This window comes from Neofelis nebulosa, chromosome 16 (assembly GCF_028018385.1).
Source record: "Neofelis nebulosa isolate mNeoNeb1 chromosome 16, mNeoNeb1.pri, whole genome shotgun sequence".
Classification (NCBI taxonomy): Eukaryota; Metazoa; Chordata; class Mammalia; order Carnivora; family Felidae; genus Neofelis; species Neofelis nebulosa.
In genome coordinates, this window is record NC_080797.1 from 33,528,691 (window position 1) to 33,550,429 (window position 21,739).

The 21,739-nt window shown below is 45.3% G+C and overlaps 1 protein-coding gene across 1 annotated transcript; it reads left to right on the forward strand.

The window, feature by feature from the left end:
• The first annotated feature begins 200 nt into the window (after positions 1-200).
• Positions 201-20,646, forward strand: LSM12 (LSM12 homolog). Its single transcript, XM_058704888.1, has 5 exons — positions 201-403; positions 2,179-2,312; positions 16,549-16,658; positions 18,062-18,188; positions 18,969-20,646. Exons 1-5 carry the CDS (start codon positions 280-282, stop codon positions 19,059-19,061), a joined length of 588 nt encoding a protein of 195 aa, XP_058560871.1. The 5' UTR covers positions 201-279; the 3' UTR covers positions 19,062-20,646.
• Positions 20,647-21,739: the final 1,093 nt, after the last annotated feature.

The window sequence follows — 21,739 nt, forward strand, 5'->3', positions numbered from 1 at the left end:
CACCTTCCCCTTCTCATTCAACGTAGGTTATTTATCTTTAACTTCTAAAATGGACTCTGCAAGCACTTTACCAACCGGGCGCACTTGCACAAACACTCAGATTCTCCTTTATTTCCTCTTCTTTCCTTTTCCACCTAGGCTCCCGCCCCACCCAGCGCCAGGCCACGCCCTGGCGTGTGACGTCAGCACGCCTCGTGCGTCGCGTCGCGGCGCTCACTGGGGGCCCGGCTTTCGCCCGCTGCTGCCGCCGCCGCCGCCGGCCGCGGCTGCTCTCCCAAGATGGCGGCTCCTCCGGGCGAGTACTTCAGCGTTGGGAGCCAGGTGTCGTGCCGGACGTGCCAGGAGCAGCGGCTGCAGGGCGAGGTGGTAGCCTTCGACTACCAGTCCAAAATGCTGGCTTTAAGTATCCTTCGCTGCGCGGAGCCCGAGGCCGGGCCGGCGTGTATGTGCGGTGGTGGGGGGGTGGGGGACGACGGCGGCGGCTGGGGCCCTCTCCGGGCCTAGGGTCGACCGGCTACCGCGGCGCCCGGAGCGCATGCGCACGGCCCTGAGCTCCCCTCCCCCTCTTCGTGTGTCCCTCGGTCTGCTCTGGGGACCCTGTCTCCCCCCCCTTGTGGGAGCTGGGCCCCGAGCGAGGGTCAGTGGGTGGAGGGGGGCTTGACACGCGGATGCTTTTTGGGGGGAAACGCTATGAGAGGGGACACAGTCATCAGGAGAGAGGGTGGTCGTGGGAGGGGGCTGGTGGATTGGAGCCCGGATGGAAGGGGGGCGGGTAGAATCATGTGGGGAGGGGGTGTGTAGAGTAAGGATCTGCTAGTGGGGCAAGGCTATGGAGTTTACGAGGGGGTGTCTCCTGGTGGGATTTAGTCCAAGGAAGGGCGGTGGGGTGGTGACCAAATGGGCCTTGCCTGCTTTGGGGGAGAGTAACTGCAGGACAGTTTGTATTTGAAATGGGGATAGGGGCTTGTTTTGCTGGTGCGTGTGTATGCGTGGTGCTGTTGGGGGCGGGGAGTACTGAATTAGGTTCCTCAGTCATTTGAAGATTGCTGTTTTGAGGATGTTTGCACTGGAAACCTGGTCCAGAGAGAAGACCACGTTTTTTAGGGGCTTATGTGGGGATGTGTGGGTTACAGGTGAAAGAGTAAGTTAATCTTCTCTTGCTCAGCCCAGCACATGGAGTCCTGACTTTTCCATAGTAGTTGCCTCCCCTTTTGGAAGTGGCGGTGTTAAACAGAATGGAAGAGAAGGCCTGCTTCTTTGGGGGTGGAAATGATTTCTGAGTTACTCCAGGAAACTCAGTCTTGGAAACAAAATACTTCCTGGTTGTAATAAATGTGCCACCCTTTCCCCTTCTTTTTGAGCCACAGGTGGGTTTATTTGGATTTTTTTTTTTTTTTTTTGAGGCGTAATCCTTTATGGCATCTTTCAAAAGGAGTTTCCTACTGAGTGCTGCATTTGAGTGGCAAGTATTTTAATTTATTTAACCACTAGTTGTAGATTTCCAGTTTAGGAAGATGTCCTCTGAACATCTTTTTTTTTTGTAAAATATAAAAACTCAGACCTAGACCCTGTGAGACCTTTTACATTAGTGGAAGGGTTTTGGAATGAGGAATTACTTTTAATTGGCATGTGATATGCTCTTGATAAATAGTTGGAGGATGGGTGAGTGAATGAATGAATGAATGAATGGATACATAAACAAATGGGTTAACTGGCTGGGTCACCTTGAGTGACCCTCATTCCCAGTGCTGTAGTTTTCTCTTCTGCAGAATGGGAAATCTGAAATCTAAAAAAGTGGAAAGAGCAGTATCTAGATATAAGAACTATTATACCAGGAACAGAAAGCACTGCCTCTCCTGTGTGATTCCTTAGGTTCAAGAAAAACTATATATACAGCATTAACACAGCATTATGCCTCCATACGACCAGTAGAGAGGTGACAGAAACCCTTTTTGAGGCTTCCAATTTTAGATAATACTTGGCTTTGAAAAGCTTGAGATCTTTTGGTTCTGGGGTTTTGAGCGGGTGGAAGGTGACAGGCAGAGATTTCCTGAGGAGAGCTGTGATTCTTGCGAGGCTCCCCTGCCCCCCTCTTGCTCGTGACATACCTTCTACACCAGCCTTGTGTGAGTTGTGTTCTCCATGCCCCTATTTTCCTTAACTTTATTTTCTCACCAGAATGTCCCTCTTCCAGTGGAAAGCCCAACCATGCAGACATCTTGCTCATAAACTTACAGTATGTTTCAGAAGTGGAAATAATTAATGACCGAACAGAAACCCCTCCTCCCCTAGCTTCACTCAATGTTAGTAAGGTAAGGACTTGAGGGCAGTTCTGGCTCTTTAAAATGGTGGGAAAAATTGAGACTCATTGACCCCTGGTGGTACATACGTTGTCCATTGTTTTTCACGTTTTCACTGACTTAACGGTTTGTTCTGATAACCTTTTTGAAGAAACACCAATTTAAGTTTTCTCTTTATTCCTGCATGCCTTAAAAAAATTTAAGAAACCTTTTAATGCCCAAATAAAGAAATAAAGTTGCAAGCTTGCTTTTGTCCTTTGTGAAAGAGGGCTTTTTTTTTTTTTTTTTTTTTTTTTTTTTTAAACCTGGAGTCCATGTGCGAACTTTTGGTGTTTGTGGGGTTGGGTAGGGGCGTTGCCTGTGAACCTCCTGAAATTGTGTGTATGTGTGTATGTGGTTTTGGGTGAACACATGGAGTATTTTGGAGATTCTCAATTCATGACATACAAAAAATTGAAAACTACTGCCTTCAAGCTTCATTTTTGTCTTTATGTTTGAATTTTGAGGTCTGATAAAATTAGAGGCTTAGGATATTTTAATCTTGGATGTATGTACTGATATCTGGGAACCCTCAAATCACTTTTTTTGACTCTTCTATCAGCCAAAGTTCACGTATTGTAATAATAATACCACTCCATGCCTCGTAGTCTTTGCTATCCTTGTATTTGGAATGCTGTTTCTTCCAGAGTGTCTGGAGCCTCATCCTTCAGGACTTAGTTAAATGGCACCTCTTCTGAGAAGTCTTCTCTGATCACAGAGGCTAAAGGAATTTGCCCCCATTCTCTTTACAGTACCTTATCTTCCAGAGTTCAGGTGACATAGCATTTATAGTCCAACTTGGGACATTTTTGAAAGGAAAGCAGAGTGCTTTTGTTTTACACTGAGACAAGCATAGATCAGTGTATCCTGGGCAAATTGGAACTTTAAGGTTACCTATTCGTAGTCTTTGTATAATTATAATTGTGTGTCATTTGTTTACTTTTTTATCTCATCAAACTTTGTTCTGTGAGGATGGGAACCATACCTGTTTTGCTCATGGCTGAATATACAGAGCCTTGCACAGGATAGGTGCTTAATATTCTTTGAATAAATAAGTTAGACCTTTGATTTTAATAGCAGCTGCCTTTCCTTTAGTCTCTTGAATTCGTATGGTGGAAGTTTTTCCCTCTAGAGGAGTCTTGTAATAATGTATATTCTCTTACCTCTCTTGGGAATGTGGTGTGTTGGCTACAATTCAGCAAAGCAAGGAAACACTCAGGCAGCTGAAACAATAGAGGGGAACTGAGGCTGGCAGAATATACTTACCTCAGATTGGGAGCTCCCTTTCCAGGTTCCAGAGAAATGCCACTCGTTTTTTTAGTGATGGCTGAGGACAGATTCAGAAAGGTCTTGGGTTCCGCATTAAAGGCTATTGCATATAGAACATCCCAGTCTTGGGTGCCTGGGTGGCTCAGTCAGTTAAGTGTCCGACTCCTGATTTTGGCTCAGGTCATGATCTCTCGGTTCGTGGGTTCGAGCCCTGCGTTGGGCTCTGCACTGATAGTGTGGAGCTTGCTTGGAATTGTCTCTCTCTCTTTCTCTCTCTCTCTCTCTCTCTCTCTCTCTCCTTAAAAATGAGTAAATAAACATAAAAAAATATTTCCATTCTTAAGAAACTTCTAGATTTTTGAAACCCTGGCTTAGGTACCTTCTAGAGTGTAGGAGTTTTTTGCATCGTCTTCTTTTGGCTGAAGAGATTTTATTTTTTTTTTTAAATTTTTTTTAACGTTTATTTATTTTTGAGACAGAGAGAGACACAGCATGAACGGGGGAGGGGCAGAGAGAGAGGGAGACACAGAATTGGAAGCAAGCTCCAGGCTCCGAGCCATCAGCCCAGAGCCCGACGCGGGGCTCGAACTCGCGGACCGCGAGATCGTGACCTGAGCTGAAGTCGGACGCTCAACCGACTGCGCCACCCAGGCGCCCCTGAAGAGATTTTAAAAGATTCAAGTGAAATAGTTTATTCCTCATATGTTGAAAATAGGCTCTGAGTTAGTTTTTATAGGGTAGGAGAAGTCTGTCACTAAATAACTAAATCTTTAGTGAGTAGTAGAGGAAAGGTTATCTGAAAGGGATGATTTTCTCTAATGTAAAACATGATAAGTTTCTGCTCTTGTGACCAGTAAGTGCCACCATTTATCTGAGAGGGCTTGGAGTGTTATGGGTGGGACTGTTAAAAGGTCACTCTCTTAATGTTTGACCTCAAATAGAAATAGTTCTTGGTTATTTACTTTTGTAGATTATCTTTGGGGTTTTGCTTTCTGCTGCTCAGTTTTAGCTTATTAGCATTGTTGTAAACTAGTTGTTTACCCACTCTTTCAAGAAAGTGGTTGTGTCATAGGTTGGGGAATATCAGAAATTTTTACTTTTCTTTGTGGCCTGCTTGCCAAGTCTTGAAAAGGGTTTGTTTTCTGGGGAGAGGAGTCAACTAAAATTAGGTTGGAGGGCTATCTTTGGATTTCATTTATTCCCTCTTTCGCTTGCAGAGATGTTTATGAGTAAGCTTATATTGGCTTTCTGAAACCCAGTGTTTGAGGATGCTTTGCGATTCCTCCCTGGATTCAGTTAGAATTAGAAGAGCCTGCTGCACTGTTACTGAAAACTTAATCTGGGCGGCTGTTTACCTATTGGTTGAATGCCATGGAAAGTTCATCCCATGGAAGAGCATGGACTTGGGTTTTTTGCTAAAGATGGAGGGTTGTTTAAGCATGTTAGAACTAAGGTGCTCAGAGATCCCTGGAAGAAAACTTGCTGCTCACAGTCTGGGGAAGCACCACCTGTGTGTACCACTTCCAGTGGAAGATACCATCACATGTTGGCTCATGTTGCTGACATAGTAAGCCCTCTGTTTAATCCTGTTGATATAAAATGGATATTTGTTTACTCTAGCCCAGCAGGAACTGGAAGAGAAGGTCCTTCAATAAAATAAAATACTTAATTCCAGCCCAACTAGAGAAGGTATGAACTAGCAGTTCTTAGAGATGAGCCCATTTTGTTTTCAGTTGACAGTGTACTGCAGGCTAAGAAGTCCTGTGTCTACAGGGATGTGGGATGTGAGAGGCAGCTTGGAGGAGGACAGTGGCGTTGCTGAAGTTCATGAGTATCACTCGATCTACTCCACGGTACTATTGTACTGTTAAAGTGTTCTGAGTGTCCTGACTATAAGACAGAAGCGTTTCAGCAAAAATACAAAAGTGCATCCAAGCCAGTCATAAGTGAGGTTCAGATGACTCACTATGTGGCTTATTAGTTTATTCTGTCGTGAGGAACTTAAATACTGCTTTAGGGTGAGAAGAACCCTAGGGTCCCTGTGGCAGAATGAAGTTGGGTGTTTCTTAACAAGTTCTTTTGCATTGACTCAGCATCTTGTTCCCTGGGGATGAAGATTGCCCGTGGATTAGTAGTGCTCTCAGGAGATGATTTGGGACATGTCAACATTAACAAGGGTCTCTTTTATGTAGCATTATAAAACATTTCCTGAAATCTGTTTCGTGTAGGTGTTGTGGTAAGCTCTGTCGGGGACCACATTTATTTTTCTAGAGCTTTACAGATTACAAAGAGTTTTGACACCTCTCATTTCATTCTCACCACCACATGTGATCTTTGTAGTATATTCTTTTCCTTTTCATTTAACAGGCTTATTAGTTTAAGTGACTTGTCTAGGTTATATGGCCAGTAGTAGTAGTGTGGGAGCTCATGTTTTTATGTGCCATTCTCTGAACTAGCGATTGGTAGATATCTCATTTAATTCTAACAGTAGTTCTTACTGTGTGGCTACCATCTTAGAGAAGAGTAAACTGGGGGCTCAGAGAAAATGAGTCACTAGCTCAGTGTCCTGCAACTCGTGATGGAGCTGGGATTTGAACTCGGGTCTAATATTTTGACTGCAAAGTCCCATGTTAAGTAATGTTTCTACGTAGAGAGAACCTCTGCATTGTGTGGTCAGGAAGAGTGCGGTCTAGTAGAAAAAACGGGCTACATGGGTAAGTCTTTAAAAGTCACTTCTTTGCCTCTTAACCTTACTGAGCATCAGTTTTCTCACAATAAAAATGGGATAATGTTAGTGTCTATCTCGTAGAGTTGTTATGGGGATTAGGTCACGTTGACTGGAATTGGCAAATGTTAGTTCTGTTCTTTTGCATTAGCTGTGTGTAGCCAACTGATGTTCCTTGAATCATGGCATGGGGGCAAGATGGGGAAAAAGGGGCAGTATGACAGCGGGAAGGCAGCTAAGAACATGAATGCCATTACTATGTCATTCTAGCCTGGATTTGGTCTGACATTCATTCAGATATCCAAACTTGCCAACCCAGGACTGGGGAAAATCAAAATTGTATTGAATACCATTAATATGTAATGTAGTTAAAACGTGTTTTTAAGAGATGTCTTCTTGGTGACCAGAATTAACTTGAACTTCCAGAGCAGTGTTATCAGGTGGCATAGTTAAGTGAACACTTGGCCGAGTACTGGAGTTTAGAGTGAGCAGTCACACAGCGAAGGAGGCTGTGCTTTTTTAGCCTCTGAGATTCCTGGGAAAAAACTCACCGACACAGCCAAGGCACGTGTATGTATTTGTTTAGATAAATCGTCTGCGTTGAATGAGATGTAAGTTCTCACTTTGCTGAGTCGGAGAAGACTTTCTTGAGATAGTTGTATGTTGTGGGGGGAGGCAGGGAAAGTGACAAAACATCGAAAATTGAAATCCACAGGTAAGGTGTCCACCTCCCTTACCAGACCACTGACTAATTTTTTAGCTTCTTTTATCCATTTATGACCCATTTATACCTTACTAACAAGCAGTGAGTTATCTGATGCAACCAGGAAGAAGAAAGAGATTGAAAGGGCTTATCATTAGCCCTTGGTAATGAAGAGTGAGTTGGCTGCCTTTGAATAAGAAGGGTATTTGGGGATTGGTGGTGATTGTGGGGAGGTCTGGAAAGAAAGGCTGAGAAAATGGAAGAGTCACAAAGTTGACTTTTTAAAAAAACTGACCTCGGGGACCTTGGATGGCTCAGTTGGATAAGCGTCCTACTTCGGCTCAGGTCATGATCTCAGGGTTCGTGAGTTCGAGCCCCGCATTGGGCTCTGTGCTGACAGCTCAGTGCCTGGATCCTGCATCCGATTCTGTGTATCCCTCCCTCCCTCTGTCTCTCTCTCTCTCTCTCTCTCTTTCTCTCTCTCTCTCTCTCTGCCCCCCTCTCCCACTTTCCGATTCTGTGTATCTCTCTCTCTGCCCCTCTCCTGCTTGTACTCTGTCTCTCTCTCAAAAATAAATAAACATTAAAAAAATTTTTTTTTAAACCTGACCTCAGTGCTCACCTTTAGGTGTGATGTCACACTGAGGGAAGACCTGACTCTTTTTGTTTTGAGTTCTCCCAGTTCAAAGCTAATATTTAGCATAACCATAGACTTTCCAGTGATGTGAGGGTTAATTCTCAGTGTGAGTAAACTCCTGGGGTAGTTAATAGCTACTGCATTGTGGCCTGCGTTCATGGACCTATCCTGTTAGCCAGGTCCTTGACCATATTGTGACCCTAATGTATTGGGGTATGGAGTTCACACCAAGTAGAATCAGATGGCCTGATTTTAGGTTATGTGTATATTGGTAGGAGGTAGAAGGTGTTCATAGTATGTGTAAATGGGAAGGGAAAGAACTTTTCTAGAGAAAGCAGGATTTTTTTTGTCAGATAAAATTTTTCTAGCCTCTAGGAATCGCGTCTAACCTATTGGCTCCTTGATTAGAATATATTGTCAAGGCCCCAGTACTAGGTTAGAGTCCACCGGTAAGTTTTGCACCTGGCTGTGAGCAGACACAGCTGTTCTTCACGAAAGTGTCACGAACGGGGCGCCTGGGTGGCGCAGTCGGTTAAGCGTCCGACTTCAGCCAGGTCACGATCTCGCAGTCTGTGAGTTCGAGTCCCGCGTCAGGCTCTGGGCCGATGGCTCGGAGCCTGGAGCCTGTTTCCGATTCTGTGTCTCCCTCTCTCTCTGCCCCTCCCCCGTTCATGCTCTGTCTCTCTCTGTCCCAAAACTAAATAAAAAACGTTGAAAAAAAAAAAAATTGAAAGTGTCACGAAGGTAGAGGTGGGGGGTGACTGCTGAGTGACGGGACATGTTAAGTAGTGAGTGGTGTCAGATGGAGTCAGAGAGGTAGAATGATTGACTACCATTTCAGAAATCACTAGTCTGTTGAAGGATGTCACGTTCTGTGGCATTTAAACTTTGGGGTCAGACTGACCCCCCTAGTGGGGGATGCGGTGCTCCAGGCGAGGGCTCATGACTCCATTCAAGCTAGGGTGCATGGCTGCCAGCTGACTCTGTGAGCCCTCGTTAGGTTACGGTTTTGCTTTGGAAGGGGGCTTTCTTGACATTACAGGGTGTGGGGACAATCGCTGTCCACCTGAAAAGACAAATTGCTGTGCTCGAGTGACTAGCGGAGGTGTTATTGAAGGCATGTCTGTACTCTTTGACACAGAGATGATTGGCAATAAGGATTTTTCTGGTGGGTCAGTGGTGGTATCTCTTCTGCTTTAAGAAAGGGGCATTCTAACTGGTTTGGTCTTCCTGCTACAGAACAGACTTGAGGGGAAAAGGCTGGGGGGAAAGGTGATGCAGTCAAGTTCTAGCATTGGAATTTTGAGACTAGCTTAGGTAAATACCAGACAATACCCTGGAGAGGGAAGCAAATTGTACCTGAAGTGGGAAATGAAAGGATCTGCACGCTGTGTCAAAAGCTAGCAGTATGTGTGGTAGAATGTGGGGAATTTAAATAACTGGATTCTTTTTGCAGCTGGGCTGTTAGTAATTTGTGTGACCGTGTGTTAGTCACTTAACTGGAACCTGGATCTGTTAGTTCTATGAATCTCTAATAGTCAAGGTTTCTGTTCCTTTTATCCTCCTTTCCTCTTGCTCCCCCTTCCTTCCAGGTGCTGGGAATGTCAAGATGATTAACACTGCCTTTGCCCACAAGAATCTCCTGTTTGGGGGCGCCTGGGTGGCTCAGTCAGTTAAGCATCTGACTCTTGATTTCAACTCAGGTTATGATCTCACAGTTCATGAGATTGAGCCCTGTGTCAGGCTTTGCGCCGACAGCATGGAGCCTGCTTGGGATTCTCTCTCTCCCTCTCTCTCTGCCCCTCCTCCTCTCTTGCTCTCTCTCAAAATAAATAAATTAAAAAAAAAAAGAATCTCCTGTTTGTTGGCAGGGTGAGGGAGAGCTGCATTTAACTAGTGCTGACAATGTGGCAGGGTCAGTGTTAGTGGGGGTGTGAGCGAGGTGCTGTGAGAGCATAGAGCAGGGGGCAGCAAACTCTCCTGGAAGGGCCAGATAGCAAATGTTTTAGGTTTGTGGGCTGTACATTCTGTCACAACTACTCAACTTTGCCTTTGTAGCAAAAGCAGCCATAGATGATATGTAAACAGATGGGCACGGTCTTTCCAATAAAGCATAACTAAAACAGGTGTTGGGCTGAATTTGGCCCACAGGCTATAGTTTGCCAGTCCTTGGCATAGAGTAGTAAACATTTTAGGGAAGGCTTTTCTGATGTAACAATGGAGTAGGGTCTTGAAGAATATTAGATAAAAGGAAGGAAGTTAAATGGAATCCAGCGGATTTGGAAGGTGCTCACTTTGTCCATCTCTGCAATTTGGAAACTTCTTGTAGTAAGCTAACCCGGAGGTTGGTTGTTCTCAGGGAGTAAAGGGATGAGTTGTGTGCCATATTGGTGTTAGGTGCTTTCCATGCTTACTGAACTTCCAACAGTAACCCTTCAGGATGGGCCCCAGATGAACGAACTGAGGCTCTGGAGAGGTTATGCATCTTGCTCAGGTTCGTGCAGCTGGGGCGTGGTAGTCAGGGGTTTGAGCTGGAATCTAGGCGTAAGGGGGTGGCTCTTCTATTTTCCTCTGCTTTCTCTCTTTTCAGAGCCCAGGGAAGAGCAGCGCATGGCTCTTTCACTATCATGAATAAGATCAACTCTTTACTCACTAGATAGTGTACCCATTTTGGCATGTGAAGGGGAAAGGGATTTCCAATAGATTATTTCAGTTATATTTTGAAAGATGTCTTCTTTAGGACTTACAACCTATCTAGCAGCTCTTACAGAAACCAGAAAGGGAAGCACTGAGCCCATTGGCTAAAGGAAGGTTGGATTGTATGAATTTTTCCGAAATGACCCACGGGCCACCTTCTCTGTGCTAACAGTAATGATGTTATAATAACGATGTTAACAGCTAATATTTGCACAGTGCTTTACACCTAGTGCTTTCACCCAGACTGTCTCCCTTAATCCCCACTGCCATGTGTGAGCTGGCTGATTTGAGCGCACATTCTCAGAGATGGGTTGTCGAGATCACATTTCAGCCTATATCCCAGCCAGTTTTCTCTCTGACAGGGCCATGTGCAGGTTCCATGGCAGTACTGGTTTCAGGGTCTCAGGACTAGGAAATTACTCAGTGTCCTGGAGGTTTAGTTTTCTGTTGTAGCTATGAATTGTGTTTGGTGACGTAACTTACAAATAGCTGACGAACTCTTGACTTACTGACAACTAGTTTTTGTTTTAAACCCAGTGAAAGAAAAAGCTTTCCCTATGGAGGGGACTGTGACTCAAGGCTGGTCTGTATTGTGCAGCAGCTACATCATGGTGACAAGGATGGTGTTGAAGCTTGGAGATTTTAGGTGGGGCTGTGGCCCCTGGGTTTGCACGTCGTTTTTCCTCGTAGTTCAAAGCACTCGACATACCTTAACATGCAAGTACAAGAGACTTGCTTGACTTAGCTTCCCTAGTCTCACCCCAGTCAGAAAATGATGGGTCCGTGGGGCATCTGGCTGGCTGGCTTGCTCAGTCAGAGGAGCATGCAGCTTTTGATCTTGGGGTCTTGAGTTCAAGCCCCACATTGGGTGTAGAGATTACTTAAATATTAAAAAAAAAAAAAAAAAAAAGATGGATCCAGGGAATACATGTCATTATTGGTCTGAACTGCTTTCTTATATAAGGTCTGTTTTCTGAAAAGCATTCCTGCAAGTTACCTTTAACAAAAGAAATAAAGGCTGTCCTTGAAGTTCAGGGTGAGACTGAGGCCCTTTTCAGAAGAGATACCCTTTACTAGAAAGCAGACAGCTGTGTTCTGCACTGGGGACATTGATGGAAATGCCAGAATGCGCTGACAAAGAGAGAAGGTGGCAGCTAAGTTTTAAAATATTTTTCCTTTGTGGAAAAAAACTTTTTTCCTTTCTGAAAATACTTTCTTTTGCATTTAAATTGATATTTTCAGCAGTCATTTAGACTTCCTTAGGTGGAACTGTTTATAGTGACAGGGTTAAGAATGCAAGCTTTGGAGTCAGACTGGGTTCCAATCCACTCTCCCACTTGTGGCTTGGTAGACTTGGGCAGGTTTCTTAACAGCTGTGATTAGTTTCTCCATCTATTAAGTAGGAGGAATTTTAGTCCCTATTTCATAGGCTTGTTGTGCAGATTAAATGCTGAATACACGTAAAGTGTGTAGCCTGGTGCTTAGGGCGGAGTAAGCTCTCAACAAGTTGGTTCTTAGAATTTTAATATTCACTGCCAGGCCTCTTGGGCTCTGCGGTTCCTATTTGATTCAGTGTTTTGATTCATTATTATGTATTCTAGGACACAACGGCAAGTGGGATACTCTATTTTTGGAGTTCCCAACTATGCAAAGTATGGTTCTTCTTTACTGTTTGTAAAGAACTGTATTTTATTGAAACCAGCAGACAGGAGCTTTCAGCTAGGGAACAAGAAGACTTGGGGATATTGATTTGATAGTTGGAAGAAATATTTTTGCGAGCCCGCTTATTGCTAGCTAGGAAGGAGGGCTTTCTAAGAGTGCACCCCAGAGTTGAAGCCACAGAAACAAGCGTGGGCCCTCCTGATGACAGTTGTCCTTGGTCGCTGCAGTCTGTCTTCCCTCAGCCTCCACCAGGCCGTGCGGGCAGCAGCTGCGGTGCTTCCTAACCTCTCTGTGAGGGCAGCTGGTTGGAAAGCCCGTGTACACAGAGAAGACAAACTGAGAGTAGCTCATCGGAGTCAGTAGGTCACATCCAGCATGTTCCTCTTTGGACTCTGCTTCCCTTGTTGTATCAGCTGTCACAGCCTGTTAAATACTTGCGGTAGGAATCCCTCTGGGTTCCCCACAGCACCTGTGCTTTCCTGGTCTGGGTGTGTGGAAATAAGATGGCCCAGCTGGTGACTGAATAACAAGATGAAGTGCATGGTGCTTGGATTTTGTTGTTGTGGCTGCTTCCTTTTCCCCGTGTCACTGAGTGCGGGAGGTGTGTGTCACTGGTGTTCATTCGTTCACTCACTCAAGGGTTACCCAACAGCAGGCGTGACTGGATGCCTTTTAATATTGATGTGCTCCGGTGTCAAGTTCCTGTACTTTTCTCTGTAGCCCGTGTCAAGTTGCTATGTATAAAATGGCCACAGGAGGAAGTGCTGGTTAGTAGATAGGGAATCACTTTTTCACCGGGTCTCGTACAAAATAAAAGGAGAGGCGTGTTAGCACAGGTTGTCTTGTGCAGTCATTTCATTTAAGCCACGTCTATGTTAGTGACACATATTTGTGGGGTTTTGCTTCTCAGTTTGCCCGAACCCAGTGTTTGTAAAGTGGTGCCTTTAGTATTCTCTGAGATTCTAACCAGTTTGTGCTTCAGATTTGATTGGAAGAGAGGCCAGCAGCTAGCATGTTTGCATTGAAAATAGATGTAGTGTGGTGACGGTCATTGAATTTAAAAAATCATGATCCTGCTAACCTTCCCAAGCTGAGAAGGCACACTCTCCACCTCTACCGAGGGCAGCTTCCATTGGTTCCCTCTAGTGGTTTGACAAAAACTGTAAACTTACTATCTTGGAATAACTGGACCATTTATACATATGCATTAGTTTACAAAAATGTGGGGAAATTTACATCTGTGTAACTGCTAACTTGAGGGTGGAGTGATAGTTATTTGCTTTACAAAGGGACGCTTATCTACATTTTTCCTGGGTTTTAAGGAACCTGCCTAAAAAGAGCAAGGTAATCTTCTTCCCTTCTCAACTCCAATTTTGAGAGAAGAAAGACTTCTAGATTCCTTTTGTGAGGGTAACCTTCCTTGTGCCTAACCGATTGGATCCTTTGTAGGAGAGATTTACCCCATTTGTACAAGTTCCTGGTGAAAGCATATCTGTATAGCTGAATGTCAGATTTAAGCATTTTTCAGATTGCCGTGAAAATACAGTTCATAAACTGACAGCTGGAGGATTCAGGGTTTGCAGTGCATCCAGACCCCCCAAAGCACAATTGCAGGTCCAGGTAGAGTAGTTGAGGATATTGGGGCAAATTGAAATAACAGCTTACTCTGATTTCTGTTGACTTTTCTGAGGTTTGTGTATCATGTAGCATTTGGGATCTGTTTGCACTGTGACTTGAAATGGAGAATTACCCAGTTTATTCTCCTTTGCTTGCAGAGCCTTTAGAAGAGGTGTTTTGGGGGGCTAGAAGTGTATTTTGAAATCACTGTTCTCTAGTCATTGTGTTGCTATTACTCAGGCTGTCCAAACGAATCACTCTGGCTAAGATTTATATGTATTTCATTATGCCTCTGGCAAAAATTCAAAAGTGGCTCCCAGCCTTTCTACCTCCTCTTCTAGCTTAACTTGTCCAATCCATTCTTAACCATTCTGCATAGGTGCCTGGTTTCCCTGAGCCAGTTCCTCCCACTGAATGGGTCATGTTAGGTTTTTAATCTACTAGGTGGATGACAAGGATGTTTTGCTCTGGTATCCGTATTGTCTAGTCAACACAAGCTTTATAGACGCAGCTTTGTCAGACCCGACACTGGGAGATGCTTTTGGTTTTCGGGGATAAACATTTTTTTAAAAAAAACCTCAAAATGTGAGACCCTCCTGCTCGTTCATGGGGTAAGATAAACATCTGCTTGGTCACTTGTGCTTCCCAGGAGCCCCTTAGGAGTGTGGTTAATCCAGGGGAGCTTTTGTTACCCCCTGGTTTTACCTTCTGTCTTTGGAGACTTCAGGTGTGTACAGGGTGTTTGAAAAATGAGACTCAAGGAACCTCCTTGTTATCAGGGTTTTCTTGGTGATTGAGTAAGTTTTGCCTGTTGCTGCTTAAATCACACCGGCGGCAGCTCTCTCTGCAGAGAGACCGAGTGTGCTTTCTTGCTGCAGCTGGGATTGCCCAGGCTCCAGGGGATACTGTCAGCCCTGTGCATTGATTTCTCTGCAGACTTCTGGCCTGGTGGGGCCAGATTGGCAGGACCAGGCTTGAAAGATTATTTATTTACTCCTGCTTTATCTATCTCTTTCCATGTACCGGGGACCATGTGAGAAAGGATCTCCAGCTTCCAATCGCTGTAGTTTTGGCCTTTCTTCCCTCTCTGCCCTAGGGAGACTGAAATGACCCTGCGCGTGACCTCTCTCTTCGGTGCTCACACCCCTCCCCCACTCAGATCTTTGAAGCCCAGAGGCAGGGCTCCCCATGACCCAGTTGAAGGTCTCCTTTTCTCTTCTTCATAGTCCATCCCACACCTTAATAAAGTGTTTCATGTTGCTAACAAGCGATTAGACACTTTGCCTGTAGAACTAAATTTGGTCTGTGGTTTGAAGGGTCACTGTTAGGCGGAATATAAATGTTTAAGAATTCCAAATGTCTAGGTACTTTGGGGATGTGCAAGAGGTATGATCTCTATCTTAAGGAGCTGGTATTTGGGGACAAATTATGTGTATTCACGTGTGTGTTTGTGTGTCTGTGTTTGGTGAGCTGCAGCATCAGTATACTAAGCCCTTAACGATCATGGGTCTGAAAAATCTCTAAATCATTTGTTTGACTTTCGGATGCATTGTCTGCCTTTCATTTTAACCGTCTTGTCCAGCATATTTGTTGTGTCTTATGCTCTAGCGAATTTGCCCTTCTGGAGTCTCTAGCAACCAGTAGTGTAGGGTGGGGACTAGAAGTGTGTTAGAGGGGCAGTAGGGGTTGACGGGGCAACCCACCCCTGTTGGGAGGGATTTCCTAGATTTTAGTAGACTGCGGTATTCCCCCCTTACCTGCAGGGTGTGCATTCCAAGACCCTGGAGGCTGCCTGAAACCATGCATAGTACGGAGCCCTGTAGCTACTGGCTTTTTTCCTGTACGTACATACCTATGATAGTTTAATTTATAATTAGGCGCAGTAAAGATCAACAACAATAGCTATAAAATGGAAAAATTATAACAGTGTGCTGTCCTGACAGTTACGTGAATATGGTTGTCTCTCTCTAAATACCTCATTGTACTGTTCTTAGTTACCCTTCTTGTGATGATGTGAGGTGATAAAATGCCTACGTGAAGAGATGAAGTGAGGTGAATGATGTAGGAGCTGTGGTGTAGCGTTGGGTTACTGTTGACCTGATGATATGTCTTGGAGGAGGATCATCTGCTTCCAGACCGAGGTTGACTCTGGATCAGGGCCGGGGGTGGGTGGGGAGCGACTACTGTACTAGATTTTACTAGAATTTCTTTTGATCAGTCTGTGAGCATTCCACTAGAGGGCAGTTAAGGAAAGACATAAGGTAGAATGTAGACCATTCCTTTTTCTAAAGAGCAGGGTAACGGTAGCTCAAGTTGAAGGTGGACAGTATTGGGTTAGGTTTACTTGGGTCTTGGCTCCCCATGTGAGCACAGATAGTGTGGTACCAGAAAGATAGTCTTTTGAACCTCATATTCTGGTCTCTGAAGGTGTTGTAGATGTTGATTTCTAAAACTGAGACTAGCAGTGGCTGATAAAAGGTCTTAATTCTCTCCTTTCATAGAGATGTATGCATTACCTTTTATCTGACGGTCACTTCTCGGTCCCGCTGTGTAACGTTGCCCTGCTTTATTTTCTTCCCAGCTCCTTGGCACTATCTGTAGTTAACTTTGTTTCTGTTCGTAGTCTGTCCAGTCCCGGCGGCAGTGCTGTCCTCTAGTTCAGCACAGTGCATGTCTGGTATGTGTAGGCACTTAGTAAGTACTGGATGGAAGGAATGTCTGCCGCAGTGGCAATAACCCCTCAGGCATATTATGTATGTGTATGTTTCGCTTTTGAACTCTGAGAGAATTGAATCTACCAAACTAGTCTCTTCCAGCCTCCTTTCCTCAACAGGTCCTGACTGTTGGGAAGAATGAAGGTGAATGCTTTTCTGAGTCTCTTTCCTCTCCCCCACCCTAGCTTGCCAGCAAAGCACGGACAGAGAAGGAGGAGAAGCTGAGCCAGGCCTATGCAATCAGCGCTGGTGTTTCCCTAGAGGGCCAGCAGCTCTTCCAGACCATACACAAGACGTGAGTTGGGGGAGCATAGGGGTCCCTTGTCCCCGGGGGCAGCGCTGCCAGGCTGTGCTGTGTGGGTAGTTGTGTTCCCGAAAGTCAGCAGAGATGCTGGTTAGTGTGTCTGCAGCACCTTGGTGTCCAGGGATGTGGGTGCCTGTTGCCCTTCCATACAGGAGAATGGTGTAATCGTGGACAAGTTGGTTTTTTGGGGCTTCAGTTTCTTCATGTGTAAAACTTGGTTTGGGATTAGATTATCCTGAGTCCCTTTCAGAACTGGTATTCCATAATTTAGAACACGGGGCTTCTTTCTCTTTCATTATTTTGACCTTGTCATACCTTTCTCCAGAAGCTGATGGGGTTTTATTAAGGGAGTTACAAGTCTGTCTCTAATTGTACCCTGGGATAAACATAGGGAGTTAGGGAGAGCAGAAGGCCACCTTATTACCACCTCCTAAAAGACATTTTGTCACAGCAGAAGTCATTTGACTCTCCGCTAGCTTCCCTAGCTGCCGAAACACTGAAACATTTGACACTCCCCCTCCCCCCTGCTGCCTTCTGTTACCCTATTTAACCACCTGGGTCTGGTGCACAGATGGCAGCTGGCATCAGAGCTGTTCGAGGCCATGGTATGAGTATCTGAACATTTACAGGTATGTGAAGGAACTCTTAGGAATATCAGCTGCCCTGTGTTTCCCCGAGTGTGAACTGGAATGGGTTTTCCCAGTCTGGCAAGTGCCCAGCTGTCTGATAACTGAGAGGGGCCGGTTTGAGGAGCAGTTACTGTTTCAGGAGGTGGGTGGCAGAGTACAGATCACAGGAAGATGGGGGGATTTCTTTTCCTGTCTTTCTAAAGGTGCCATTTCCCCCCAGGCCAAAGGCCGGCAAACTCCAGGTAGTGGGCACATCTGTTCATTTGTTTATGTATTGTATTATCTGTGGCTGCTTGTGTAGTACAGCAGCAGAGTTCAGTAGTTGTGACAGAAGTTGTATGACCCTCAGAGCCTAAAATATTTGCTGTCTGACTCTTCATAGAAAAAGTTTGCCAACCCCCTGCCCTAGGCTGCTACTTAAGTTGCATCTAGTGGCCTGAGCCTAGCTCTTTATTTGAATTCAATTTGGTTTGGACTTCTGAGGCTGCCACCAAGTTTGTTCGGGTTTTCCAGGTCCCTAATGCTTCAGAGTGCCTCTTCTGGGCCCTTCTCAGAATAAGTACACATCAGGTCATTGCTTTTCCTAGCCACTGGTGCCCAGGAAATGTGTCGTGGCTACTCTTCCCTGTAGGCTGCTGGCATCTAGTTGTTGGCTGCATTGTGAGCTGAGAACTTGGGGTCAGTTTCCTGGAGTTACTTATTCATCAGGCAGGAGGTGTGGGATGCCGCAAGAGGCAACTTTCACCTGCTCTCTTCTCCTTCCAGCATTAAAGACTGTAAATGGCAAGAAAAAAACATCGTAGTCATGGAAGAAGTTGTTATTACACCCCCATATCAAGTGGAAAACTGTAAAGGCAAAGAGGGGAGTGCACTGAGCCATGTACGCAAAATAGTAAGTAAAGGAGCCATGAATCTTTAGAGAGAGGATGATTCCTTGACCTTCACCCCTCCCCAGCATCAGGGCAGGACACTGTACTGAGATCCCTGCCTCCGACCTACCAGCCTGAGAGCAGCCCTGCCTAGCCACCTGCCCCCAGCACTGCAGTGCTCTGGAGCTTACGGTTTGGTCACTTCTGTGGGGATGGAACCCGCTGGGCAGCATGCAGTAAAGCAAGTGGCCAGCCCCATGTCCTCCCTGGTATGGCTTTTTGGAATTAGCCAGACCGTTCTGTGGTATTGCATCTGAGCAGTTCCTCTCATCCCAGTCTGGGTTCCTCTCAGGAGGAGCTGGTTGGTAGAAGTCAGTTGCTGTTGGGTCTCTGACCCTGCATATGTCACATGACTATCTAGGTTGCGTTGTAGCATTTAGGAAAAAACGCTCTGAGGGTTGAGGGACCAATGTCGTGGATGTAAAAAGTCCAAGACTGCTAATTCCCTATTAGCTTTTCATTCTGCTCTTAGATGAAGAGGGGCGAGGCAGTTTGGGGCATAATAATCTCCTTTCATACTGTGAGCTTACAGACTCACTTTCTTCTAGATAGTCTTGGCCAAAGCTGCAGCAAATGTGGCTGAAACAAGAGGCCCCTGCCTACCTTTGGCTGGCAAGACCAGCAGACAGCAAGGGCAGAGATGCCTGAATAGTCCATGAGGCTGTGGAGACCTGGAGTGAACTGTTGGGGAGGCCTCGGTGCCCATCTCCTGTTCTGACCTAGGCTGAACTGGTCTCTTTCAGGTTGAAAAACATTTTAGAGACGTGGAAAGCCAAAAGATACTGCAGCGTTCACAAGCCCAGCAACCACAGAAGGAGGCTGCCCTGTCATCCTGAGTCCACACACACGGAGGACTCTTCCAGCATCCAGCCAGCGAGGCGATGGTGGTGGCTTCGGCGGAGGCAGGCCGGGGGAGGGAAGGGATCCTATATTTCCTGTTGGCTCTTGTTAACAAAGGGTCAGCATTTCCAAATCTTAGACTTGAACAAACAAAACACCCAACAAAAAAGAACAAGAGAATAATTTAAAAGTTGAATCATTACTTGACTAACAGACTTCGGTCCACCATGTCCTTTTCACAGTCCCCTTCTGGAACAGTCACCTTGTTAATTTTATTTTTGAAAATTCCTTTCTTGCTCTGCCCTTTCACCTTTGACTTTCCTAGTCTGTCCCTGCCATTCTGTTTTTATAAGTGGCTTCACTTGCCTTCTGAGTGATTGAAAGAAACTTTTACATCTCTTCCAAAATAAAAGTAACAAGTTGACTGTGACACTGAAGTCGAGACTAGAGCAGCAGACAGAGGTCTCACTTTAAATTTGTCTTTGGTTTTCTTTTTCTTTTTTTCTTTTTTTTGCACAGGGCATGGCTTGAATTAGTTTTATTTTTCTTAACTTTAAATATATATATGAAAATATATATTAAAATGTTCTCTAAATATTTTCTGCTTCTTGCAGGTCTCTTTTTACTAGATCATGGCCGCTCTTCCCACCTCCTCCCTTCGAAAATAAAAATGTATTCCCCTCCCCACCACCTATAGCCAGGCAACTAACTTGACTTGGTTCACAGCAAGAATCTTCTGCAGCACTTTCTAGAGCCGGTGTTTGCAGGTGGGATTCGGCTGTGAGGGTTCCTGATGGCTTTTTAGTCTTTAACTGTGTGTGTGTACCAGTCTCACATTTGGCCAAAACCTCAGGATTCTCCCTCTGCCTTTTGTCTTACTTCATGGTACTAGAAGAACTTCCTCACCACACTCCTGTCTCCTAGATGGGAGAGTCAGCTGCCCTGTCTCCTGTGCCCTCTGCAGGAAGAACTATTTTGCATGGCACGTCTCAGCTCCTCCTCGAAGGATGATTTTCTTCCTAAGAAACCTGGAGCCCACCTCTCCCAGTCTCTCGGAGTCTGTATCCAGAGCCAGTAGCCCAGGAGAAAGCTTGGGTGACCTGTAGTTTCTCTGCTCCCACCAACCTCCTGCTTTTATGCCCTTCCCCACCCCCCTGAAATTTTACAAGCTTATGATAGTTTGTATGTGCTCAGCCAATGGGCAGAAAACCTGGAGAGAATTTCTGGACTTTAGCCCACCAGTTTGTCTGGTTTGACTAACCTGCTGAGTGCTAAAACTGGCACCTGTTGCCCCCATGCCTTCAGGGCAGCCCGGGGGGGCAGAGTGTGCCACCAGCTGAATGTCAGGCACCGAGTGGGAAGTGGGTGATGCTCATGTGACTGGCTAGAGCTTTGGGGGTGGGGTGGGGGGTAACTACTATCTTTTTGGCCATGATCTCTTTCCCCTTCCTTTTTTTTTTTTTTAATTAAATAAATGGATCAAAATTAAATAATTCAAGCCCTGCCTTCAAAATGAATTTTTTTTTTTTTTTTTAGTATTGTTTAGCAAAAACAATAAAACCCAAATTTTTTTAACCATCACTCATGTCTCAGGTTTGTACGTGCTTTAGAGACCCCAGGGGGGAGCGGTGTGAGGGGGGAGTAAGTGTTTGGTAATCTTTCCCTTTAGATTCTCTGCTTCCTACTCTTTATTCTCTCTCCTTCCATCTCCTGGAGCTCTCCCAGTGATATAGTGCAAAGTATATAATTTAAGAAAGGGATCCTGGGTTGGGAGGTGTGAGTGAGTGGGGTAGGGGCAGAGAGGGGTGGGCACATATGCAAGGCTGTTTGTTATGGCTGTTTGGAAGAAAAGAGAAGACTGATATGTGTACTTGCATACCCACTTGCCATTGGCAAGATCTAGATTGTTTTTTTTAATGTTTGTTTTTGAGAGAGAGACAGAACGTGAGTGGGGGAGGAGCAGAGGAGAGAGGGACACAGAATCCAAAGCAGGCTCCAGGCTCTGAACTGTCAGCATAGAGCCCGATGGGTGGCTTGAACTCACGAGCCGTGAGATCACGACCTGAGCCGAATCAGATGCTTAACTGAATCAACCACCCAGGCGCCCCTGGCCAGAGCTAGATTTAAAGTACCAGGCCTTCAATTTAGTCTGCACAGAAGTATAAGCTTCTGGAGAAGGTAAAAGGGAGAAAGGAGAGGGACCTTGTAAGCTCCAGAAATGCTAAGAGATGCCGTTAAAGTAGTGTGAATCATGGAAACTGGAAGGCTGGAAGGAAGCTCCGTGTCACATGTCCCACACCATCACTTCCTCCCCTTTAAGTCTATGAATGGGAGACAGTAGGTAGCAACGGTTTCTGGTAGGAAGCACTTCAAGAGGTGGAATTAAGGTCGAGTGAAAGGGAGGTGAAGAAGAAAGAACAAGGGCTTTAGCCTCATGAATAGTTGGGCTCAAATCCCCACACCTCCCATTCTTCACTTTGAGACTGTGGGTAAGTCACTTCATGAGTCTGAGCCTTAGCTTCCCCAACTGTACACGTGGAACACCTACCCATTTCCTAGGATTGGTGTGGAAGTTAAAGCTACTTCAACTGCTTGATACCTAGAAGGTGCTCTGTAAATGTTAATATAAATGTTAGCTGGATCCTGGGATGGTTGAGTCTGGGGTTGAGTTTGG